The 10,853-nt window shown below is 49.1% G+C and overlaps 1 protein-coding gene across 1 annotated transcript; it reads right to left on the reverse strand.

Moving 5' to 3' along the window:
• Positions 1 to 83: 83 nt before the first annotated feature.
• Positions 84 to 5,122, reverse strand: LOC135822692 (beta-1,3-galactosyltransferase 1-like). Its single transcript, XM_065335514.1, has 2 exons — positions 4,433 to 5,122; positions 84 to 2,138 (listed from the first exon to the last, which is right to left on the reverse strand). The coding sequence occupies exons 1-2, from the start codon at positions 4,937 to 4,939 to the stop codon at positions 1,641 to 1,643; spliced, it is 1,005 nt and encodes a 334-aa protein (XP_065191586.1). The 5' UTR covers positions 4,940 to 5,122; the 3' UTR covers positions 84 to 1,640.
• Between the last annotated feature and the right edge of the window lie 5,731 nt (positions 5,123 to 10,853).

The following is a 10,853-nucleotide window of genomic DNA, read 5'->3' on the forward strand; positions in this document are numbered from 1 at the left end:
ACAGGGTTCAGCATCTGCAGCACAGTGGCTGGGTGGTATAAGGGGTTGCTTGAGATTTATACTGTTGTGGGTTCGAATCCTGCTTGTTCTCTTCCTTTGACTTCTATCTTTCAAATTTTCTCCAAAGTCGAAAGATTACAATGCCTAAGTGGTTGATTCAAGCGGTCGATATTACGGCAATATGGGTAATATAGGACCAGTCAAGAATCACAAGAATTAGTGGAGGTCGATATAGAAGAGTGATAAAGTGAAATACAAGATGAGGTGATTGTGATAAAAAGGGAAAATTAAAAACCCTTATAACCCTTGTACACAACATTGTCACGTACGAAAATCCCGTATATCCGGCCGAGTGTTAAACGTACAAGACCCTATTGAGCATTGGCCTTAACTGGTCGAATGCACAATGAACACCCAACCGGACGTGTACATGTACACATACACACACCTACGGGGATACGTACATCAGTGCAATGTGCAATCTCGTCAGAAAGTGCAAGCACATGCACACATACACACCGGGGCAGATGTACAACAGACAGTCGCTGCGCCGGGATGACTGAGACAGGGAAGTCTGCACGCACTCCACTGGACAAGTACAGCAGGAGCAAATCACACAGCACTGGGCACCATTCTTACCGACACATCACATCCAACATGCTCCATGGACCAGTGCTCTTTGCTCATGCAGTGGTGTTGCTGCTGCTGCTGTCCGTGGCGACATGCTCTGCTCGTCGCAGCGACCTATGAATGCGGGCGGGCTGGTGATAGTAGCATCACAACAGGGATGGTCAGCAGCCTGGCACTCCAGTGAGCGAATACACACTATGGTGGCATGTAGTAGAGCTGTTTCTTGTTCTCACATTTCGCTGCGCTTGAATAAAAATATTGCACCCCGTAGTTGTGGTAGCAGCAGCTGTTCCAAAGACAAGATGACAAGCATCTACTGTAGTGGTGATAGCGTACACGTATGCTGCGCTGCCTGGAAGCCGTCCACGGTTCAGCTTGTCAAATGCTGAGCACTGCTGCACATACTACGTAACTAAGCTGCTCAGCCAACGCACAGAGCCACCGCTGGCCTCGTCCACACCCAGACCAGGCTCAGACGTACAACTCCACTAGAAACTGCCACGCTGCAGAGCCGTTACACTCGACGCAAATCCCAAGCTTTGGAGAACTAGTTCCAGTGCAGAAGCTCCTCTCCAGGATAATGATGATAGATTGGCCCTGGAATACAGGGGTCCCAACGAAGTGGGATTGAAGTAACATGCTAGCTGCAGAAAGGGATGCATCCATATTCAGCTGCACAGGTTCTCACAACAGTGCTGGGCAGTATGGAGCATCTCCCAACCAATGTACACGTAGCAGCACTAAAATACCGGTACATGCACACTGTATAATACCATGCCACAACGGCTGTATACGTACGTGTTCCTAGCAGCGCAGAGTAGAGCATCAGGAAACACTGTAAGAAGCCAAGCATCAGTGTGCCAGTATGCACACATCCGCAATGTATGCCACACAGCGGAAAGCGTGTCTCTAGAGGCCGCGTGGCAAGATTGTCACCGGGCACACAGCAGTAGAAGTACTGAAGTAGCGCCAGCAGTAGCGGTGGGGGTATGGTGACAGCAGGATACGGCTCAGCCACACACGGCTAGTCTCTGTAGGCCCTTCTGATGCAGACTGGTCATCTGCCCGGACCCACTCACACCAGCCAGCACCATGGGAAACTTAACAGTGCAGGCACCGTGTACCTGGAACGCACCAACATCGGTCACTTGCACGCCGAGAGAAGAGGCAATAACACCAACCATTGCATCGTCTTCTCCTACCAGCGCGTGTTTTTCCATAGCAGAAAGGAGACCGTGCACGACATCAGAGCTCATCAAGTAGCCGAAACCAGCAGCAACCGGCGGGTACTTTGCTGGCGCATATATCTCTTTTGGCACATGAAACTTGGCAGCAGGGTCGCGATTGACAGGCCGGTCCTTGACTAGTTTGCCAGCGTAGAGGTTGCGGCGCGGGTGTGACGCCATCCAGGGCAGCAGTGTCTGCCAGTTGACCAGAGTGTCCTGATCGGCGACTAGGGCGTACTCAAACTCTAGGTGCTGTGCAGCGTACTGTAGGCCGTAGAATACCTAAGGCATATAGATAGTCACCAGCACATTCACATAGACACACAGGTACACAGATACACAAACAATACAGACACACAATCACAGACAGACAGAGGCACATAGAGAGAGAGAGAGAGAGAGAGAGAGAGAGAGAGAGAGAGAGAGAGAGAGAGAGAGAGAGAGAGAGAGAGAGAGAGAGAGAGAGAGAGAGAGAGAGAGAGGGAGAGAGAGAGAGAGATACCATATTTTCCGGAGTATTAAGCCGCACGTTGAACACTCAAAATTCACCCCAAAAACAGAATACTCCCGATTATCAAAAATAGCGGTGGTAACTAGGGGTACGTTTGGTTGGTACGATCTAGAACAGGATCGAACAGCTGGTGCACATGGAGCAGCCTCATGTCAACCAAACGGTACTCCAGAAACAGAGCACATTTTTGTGAAAAATATGCCAAACTTGGTGGTTTCTTCAAAATGTGTATGGGTCACCATGGTCACTGTGTACGGTACGACGAGTCCAAAACAAAAGCGTATGCACGTGATCATTTGGGACCAAAATCGATGTTCCCGCCAGGTTTCACTGTGAAAAAGTGAAACTGCTCGGTCTGCTCCGGCCTGGAGGCCGGAGCAAGCAGAACATGTTCTGGCCGACCCAGAACAGGTGCAGTCACAACCAAACGCGCTGTTCTGGTGAATCCTGTTCTAGTTCGTACCAACCAAACGCGCCCCAAGGGTAGGATGTCTGCATTTCGTGGCGAAAATGGGGGTGCGGCTTAAACTCCGGAAAATACAGTAACTGCGAATGGTATCTCTTGGTTCAGTGCACTCATTTGAAGAGACTAAGGATGGTCAATATCCATTGTGGCTGTAACGTAGTTCCGAGTTACGGATACTTCTGAGATGCGGGCACTCTTTGACCCCAAGGCGCCTGGATTAGAGAGGTTTTCATTGTCTGCTCTAGAGGATTCAAACCAACCGGGTACATGTGTACCTGGCGCAATTCTTGCAACCGGATCAGAGTTGGGTACGATCAAGAGTACATGAAAACCAGAGTGTGCAGCTTGGGGCCTTTTCTGCTATGGGTGTCTGTCACGGCGGAATTCCGTGATTACATCATACTTGGCGCAGATCTGAGGCGGGAAATGGCGTGGTGCGTACAACTGAGCTGCAGTTGTGCAGAAAGAGACCAGCTTGAATCCTGCTTGAATCCTGCTTGAATCCTGCTTGTACACACTACATTACTAAAAATAGTAAAATGATGTAACACGGAATTCCGCCGTGACAGCAACCCATCCGAGCTGCACGCTCAGGTTTTCATGTACTCTTGGTACGATCAAGTGCGGCTACCGCATGTACAGCAGGAAAGCCGTAAATATTTTAGGACTCCCTGCTGTACATAATTGCACATGTTGATCAGTTGACAGCACGTTACAAGGTGGAGGATGCACTGTGTTGAAAACAGTGCTCCTGATTACAACCATCATCGGTTGGCAGAGCCCCAGTCTTGCGACCATTTGAACCGCATGGGGTCTGGCCCCGGTTCGGACCCTCACTATCCTTGCGAGTCTTTCGTTGTAATAAAATGATACTTGTAGTCAGGAGCACTGTTTTCGACACAGCGCGTCCTCCGCCTTGTAACATGCAGTCAACTGATCAACCTGTTAATCTACCAACAAGGCTTACATACATACCATGACACTGTCTGTACATGTATGAACAATGCGCAAGGGGCACTCTGTCCGCACATGCCTGCCGCCTATCAGTGTTCACCCTACTTAAGTACAAAAAAAGTACTCGACATGCGCATAATCCCAACCGGGTCACAGTGACCCGGTGTTCATTTTCAAACAGGTCCAAGTATCCCAACTGGGTCAATGACCTGACTCTTGAACAGACATTGGTTCTACGGTACATACCCTGTATAATTATACTAGATATTAGACTTGGCGTGGGGGGGGGGGGGGGGGGGGGGAGGCGGATCAACGGTACTTTACGGTACACTCACACACATACACCCACATGTATATGACTGTATACACAAACCTCAGACCTCAGACATGCCCATCGCGTAAGCGATGATATACACACACACACACACACACACACACACACACACTCACACACATGTACATGTATACACACACATATACACACACAAACACATGCGTACAAATACACACACACACACTACACACGTGCACGCACACACACACACACACACACACACACACACCGCACACACACATACACACTCACATGCGCGCACACACGCACACAGTACGCATACACGTCACCTAGCGCAGGACATTGCTAACCTTGGGTGCAAGGAAATCATAGTTGTCTGAAAATGGGACACGTATGATGTCAACGAATTCACGCTGCTCCTGTTTCAATTGCTGTTCAGTGTCCTCGTCTTCTGCATCTCCCACCAGGAAATATTGTCGTATCAATTTGCTAGGTACGGGACGATACGTTTTAGTATCACGAATGAACCATGACGTACGCAGAGCATCACGACTGAGTTTATTCTTTGCAAAGGACTTTATCAGCACAACCAGATAGACCTGAGAAGCGTTCGAAGAACGAAAGGCTTTCTCCTGGCGATTGACGATGGCCTTGATGTCAGGGTTGGTGAAGTCAATGTGGACTTCTGTCATGACGGTAACCTCTTGGCTCAGCACATGCTCTTTCTGCACACCAAGCTGTGGACTGGTCAAGCCATCCGACTGAATCCTCATCGAGGCAAGTCTAACACAACACCAGCTGACAATTATTCCAAGCGCGAACGAGGCAAGTTGTTTCACTGCTTTAGTAACATTCATTTCGGCGAGAGCTGTCCTCTTCTCCTCTGGTAGCCAAGCCTTATGATAAGAAATAGCCCTAACTGGCTGCTGGAACCTGAGTCCCGGAGTAGTACTAGTAGGTCTGCGAAGGGAACTGTATCCACATCGGTAACCAGTGTGTTTGTCTTTTTAAATTTTAGTCTTTGCAAATAATAATTGTAAAGCCAAATCTATCACTGTATCAGCCATGATTTCGATGCATGAAAACAGTAACTGCCTGCGATGGAGAGTTGATTCAAGAACAGATCTGCACTGCAGACCAACCAATCGATCGCGACCCACGGCTGTTTCAGCCAGCGATTTTTGGCCATCTAACATGGCGGGGGGTACCCGCTGATTTTTGCAAAAAATCAAAGATTAATCATTTTTACGTTGAGATTAAGGTGAGTTGCTATCATTCTTCCGCGATTTACCGCCGCTAGCCCCACATTTTTGATACTAAATCCGCGGGAGTGGAAAGCTGACGCGCACAGCAACATTTTGGTACCAAACATTCCTTGATCGGACGAAGGAGAAGGAAGTTGCTTTCTGTTTTGGCGTAGTGGAATTATCGACTGAAATTGCTGTCAGTATATTGTTAGCTACCTTCATCACGCTCGTGGTACGTCTTCTGGAGTTATTCAGTCACCACTCGAGGTTTTCCTCGCATCCTCGGGTAGTTGTCCGTTATATTTTCGCAAGTTCTTTTGAATACGATGGTGAAATCAAAAATACGATGGGCCTTTACTTTTCTCTGTTTCCAGTGAGAGATATGCACATCTGCGACGCATCGCACGACATGGAGCACCATGCAGCGCATTTACAGCATCTATGCCGTGTTGGAGGCGCAAAATTTACTGCGTGCTCCCAACAGACGAGATATCCAGTGTCTGACTACACTGAAACGATGAAAAACGTATTCAGTATTGATGTTTGTAATGACGACCCTACCATTCACCCAACATATATCTGTGCTCTTTGCCAAAGAGTGCTGAAGAGATCACAGAGCACAGAGAAGTTCAATCCCAGTGGCGGTGGTTGTGGACAAGGGGTAACATTTAGTTAGAAAAGACATGAACCTGTGATTTGCAGAGTCTGCACCAAGTTTCAAGAAAAATCGAAGGGTGGCCGACCAAGCAAACGGATAAAAACAGCAAGCGGAGCATGCAGCAAAAATGACATCAAGCAGTAGCAGTGCATGTGCATCTAGCAATAAAAGTAAAAAGTAAATTATCGTGTCCGTTCCCGAAGGGAACTCACGACGGCCGCTAACACCCGGTAAACCCTATGCATCTAGCAATAGCATGGATATACCTGAAAGTGAGGCGTATGACATATCTGCACCTGATTATGAAGCAGAGTGCAATTTGACTATGTCAAGATTTGCCGACAGCAGTGCAGCAGCCACAGTACAATGCATGATCTGCCGCAGCATGCCGAGCAATGGTGTTCGGTCACCATGCTGTTCTAGAGTATTTTGCACGAAATGCATATGCCAAACATTAACCAACGGTGCGCAGTGTCCAGCCTGCCAACATACCCTGCGTGCTTCAGAACTGGCAAAGCCAAGCGACCTGTTCTGTCAACTGCTTGCGAACTGGTCCGTCCACTGTGGATCAAACTCGGTGGTGATCACGGCGGAGGATCTTTCAAGTTTGTCCTGCAGATCGTGAATGTGCAGCGGCCGAATTCACTCCTCAACACTATCCCGATTTGCATCTTCGAGGCACAAGACACGCCATCGAACCTTGAAACCGCGCTAGGAGTCTATCGTGACGAGGTCAGAGATCTGCAAACAACAGCAACATGGAAGAACAAGTCGTTCAAATTGTTTTTCTTTGGCGACTACGAATATCAAACGAAAGCATATGGTTTGTCGGGGTCCAGTGGCACCGACCATGCTTACACTGTCTATGTCAGAAGAAGAATATGGACATTCCACCAGCCCTAAACCCAGATGCCGATTCTACCAGCAGAACACTAGAAACTCTGTACAACGATTTCACTGGATTCACGAACAGTGGCTCAAATCTAAAGAATGCAAAGAACTACAACAACAGCATACGTCCAGTGATCTTACCTATTCCCGAGGAGAATGTTGTAATCCCGGCTCTTCATCTGGATCTGGGTATTTTCCCATGGATGCTGACTGCTTTTCAGGCTGAGCTCAAAGCCCTCGACATTGAGCTTGCCAGAAGAACAGCTGCTGCAGACACCGCCGTTCCTGCCGCCGTTGCTACTACAGCAGACACCGCCGCTGTTTCTGCTGCCACTGCCGTCGTTCCTGCTGCCACTGCCGTCGTTCCTGCTGCCACTGCCATCCCTGCAGCCGTCCCTGCAGTCGTTCCTGCTGCCGTCCCTGCAGCCGTCCCTGCAGCCGTCCTTGCAGCCGTTCCTGCTGCCACTGCCGTCCTTGCTGCCACTGCCGTCCCTGCAGCTGCTCCTGCAGCCACTGTCGCTCCTGCAGGCGTTCCTGCTGCCACTGTCATCCTTGCAGCCATTGCTGCTACAGCAGTAGCTGGTGATGCTGGCAGCTTTGAAAAGCTTTCGTCACTGCATGAAGCCAGCAAAACGGATGAGGAGATTTCTGCAGTTACCCAACAACTACATGTAGTGCAGCAGCAAGTCCAGTACACTGTTCTCTTTTCTCAGCTTGATACCTGCTGCCACAGTGGAGAGCGTGACACAACACCTACAAGACCAGTGGAAGAATGGTGATGCACGCCGTACTGTATTGCTTGCGTGGAGACAGTCACTCACCGACCAAATGGCCGCAATAAAACAGAACAAAAAGTGTGAGGGGCCATGTTGAGCAAGCATCGAGCCAGTTTTCCAGCGCAATGGAATCGATAGGCAAGCATACCATGGAGGTGCTTTTGTGGGCAACCATGTGCACATAGCTCTTCAGCCAGCAGTGACAACTGAAATAACCCCAGCACATTTATCTGCAGTAGCTTCTCGTGCGCCGCTGCTGCTCTGCTGCTCCCAGAGGCAAATCGAATTCATGAGGATTACCAGCACCTGATGTCCCTGTATGGCGAGTGCACTGCCCTCTTCAGCCACTGCAGGCCTGTGGACGAGGCCACCATATCCAAGCTAGAAGGCTTGGTGGAGACATTTATGACTGCATGCCGAGATATCGTCGTCAGCAAAAAGCTCGGCCACATCACGCCGAAATTGCACATGTTGGAGGTGCATGTCGTGCCGTCCATCCGACGGCGAGGCGTTGGTCTTGGTCTCCTCGCAGAGCAAGGGAGTGAGAGCATTCACGCCCGCTTCAACGAGCTAAGGAGACACCACGAGGCCATCCGCAATCCCTTGGAGCGCCTCAAGTCTGTTGCACAGACGCATTTGATTGCAACTCTCCCACAACACGAGTCGCTCCGTCCAGTCAGCAGGAAGAGGAAATCCTCACAGTAAAGTTAGTGTATCTCTGCATCTTGTTTGCTGGCCTATCTGAAATTCTCGGCCTTCCATCGAGCTCTTTTACTAAGTTTTAGCTTTCTCTCCTCTCAAAATAATTCAGATTGTTTCCTTTGTTCTCATCTCAATCTCTTTCCTCACAATATTTTCGAGGCGATCGAGAACGCGTCTGACGCGCGTGTCAGCAAGTACAAAAATTCGGTTCGTCATGGTTTTGATGTGAAAATGTAATAATTCGCTTCGTATTATAAAATACCGTTGGGATTTGTCAAAAACGGCGCAAAAGCCGCCATATTGTTAGATGGCCAAGTGGGAACAGCCGGCCGTGGACCGTAGAGTAGAACCCGGGGGGCGCGGGGGGGGGGGGGTCACTTGGCACCAGGGAGTATGCCCAGCTCCAGACAGATCCTGCCGGCAATTCTTTCGGCAAAATATCGAAGAATTAAAAGAGCGGAAATTGCCGGCAAAATCGGAGCAAAATATCGAGATGTTGGTAAAATCGATGCCTGATACTTGGATTTCTTTGTTTCTTACCCGTTCAGCAGGATACACTGCCCAGGACGAGATCATGTCACCGAAATATCACTGGGATTCACTGTGGATCGACATAATTTTGGAAGAATTCAGGGACACGTGTGTGGAAACCCGTGTTGAGAAACAGACCCTGCGATTTTTATGAAACGTTGTACGGGATTGTACGGAAAGTGGACATGATATACACGTTTTTCCGGAGCAAAATGGAGCAAAATATCGAGTTTCTTGTGCCAGGCTCGGCAAAATATCGAAGATTTCGCAGCAACATTTTGCGGCAAAATATCGAGGCGACCGGAGCAGAATCTGTCTGGGCCTACCAGGGAGTCGTAAAATACGGTATTTCACGACTCCCTGGTGGAGTGCCTGTAGCCTCACCAGCACTGCTATCTGTGACTGTGGCGACCACCATTCAATGTCTTGTCCTCCTCAAACCGTACCCCAACTCCAGCGGCGGATCCAGAGTTCAGCTGAGGGGAGGGCGCGGGTAATATTCATGACAGGGAACCTATGCGGTACCTGTATTTTGTACACATTACGACATAGCGGCTATTTTACGTCATAGGCTTAGCGGTTATGTAGAATTACTATTTTAGCACATGCACTCACTCCCACTTTTTCAACCACTTCATTGAGGACTCTGGCTGTAGTAGAACATAGCCGTACTTCATTGAATTGTGTAAAGATAGTGCTTCAAGCTCAAGACATGCTGAGATCGAGACAGTGGCAAAATAATAAAATATACGATTACTTGGATGTGTTGTTGTTGTTGTTGTAGAAGTTTATTTAACGTCGCACCCAAACGGCGATTCGCCTCCTTGATACATGTGGACGACAGAGGGAATGAGAGAGAGGGGGGGGGGACAGAAGTATGGAGAGAGGAAGGGTAGACATAAATTAGCAATCAACCTCGAGGGCTACACCTAAGCAAAAACGAATGGGAACATACTATATACAAAATAAATAGCTTCGTACATATTATTGCAAAACACGTTTACTATTCTTCAGTCCGCTATACCATAGAAACACACTAGCCGAAAAGCATTTAAACGGAGCCATGATGCGCTTTTACCAGGGCACAGAACTGAAGGTGGCTGGGCTCGGAACGGAGATCAGGCGGGAGCTGGTTCCACAGGACTGCGCCGATGAACTGCATGGTCGCTCGGCCCGCAGGACCGGGCCAAAATGGTACTCGAACGAGGTGATGTGCTGCTCCCCGAGTGCGGTCACCAGTAACTCTCACGAAGAAGGGATGGCCATGTCCAGCAGTAAGAATGGATGATGAGGTATTCACCTTGGGTTGATCCTTGTCGATGCAATGTATGTAGGAAACGGGACAGTACCGGTCTTTCGGCGGCTGTCGGGATAATCCCTAGGCCTAGATGGCAACACCGTCTGCTTATCAGGCTTCCGGTTCCCAAGTATGTAGCGCTTTTCTGCATCGCTGAGAGTTGCACCGCCAATAGCTGCATCAACGGCATCCGAGTAACTTTGCTGCGTAGCAGTACCACCAGCCACATTTGTGACAGTCACAACGTCGTCATCTGCGATAGTTTCAACAGGTAAACGCTCCTGACTCGCATCACTACTACTGACAGTCCCACCATCGCCGTCAGAATCTACTTCGGATTCCATTTGGGGAAGATCAGAGTCTGAGCAGACCTCGATCTCAGGATCTTCGCGGTTGTCCGAATTCTCCTCCAAAGACGGATCGCTCGACTGAGCAGCTGACGAAGCGCAAGTTCGCTTCGCGAAAATCCGTGGAGAGTTTGTTGGCTCCCTAGCCGCTTGGGCGGGCGGTGCGCTATCCCCTTCACCGACTTAGCTATACAAGTTCGTCAACTGAACACTAATTTCAAAACTAAAAGTCAACCGAAGTCTAAGAGAACAACTACTTCGTGTTCAGAAGAACTTTCTTATCTGACACTAGAAACTACTTGTCACAGCATGTGCAAACACT

The sequence above is a fragment of the Sycon ciliatum genome, chromosome 8, assembly GCF_964019385.1.
Source record: "Sycon ciliatum chromosome 8, ocSycCili1.1, whole genome shotgun sequence".
NCBI classification, from domain to species: Eukaryota; Metazoa; Porifera; class Calcarea; order Leucosolenida; family Sycettidae; genus Sycon; species Sycon ciliatum.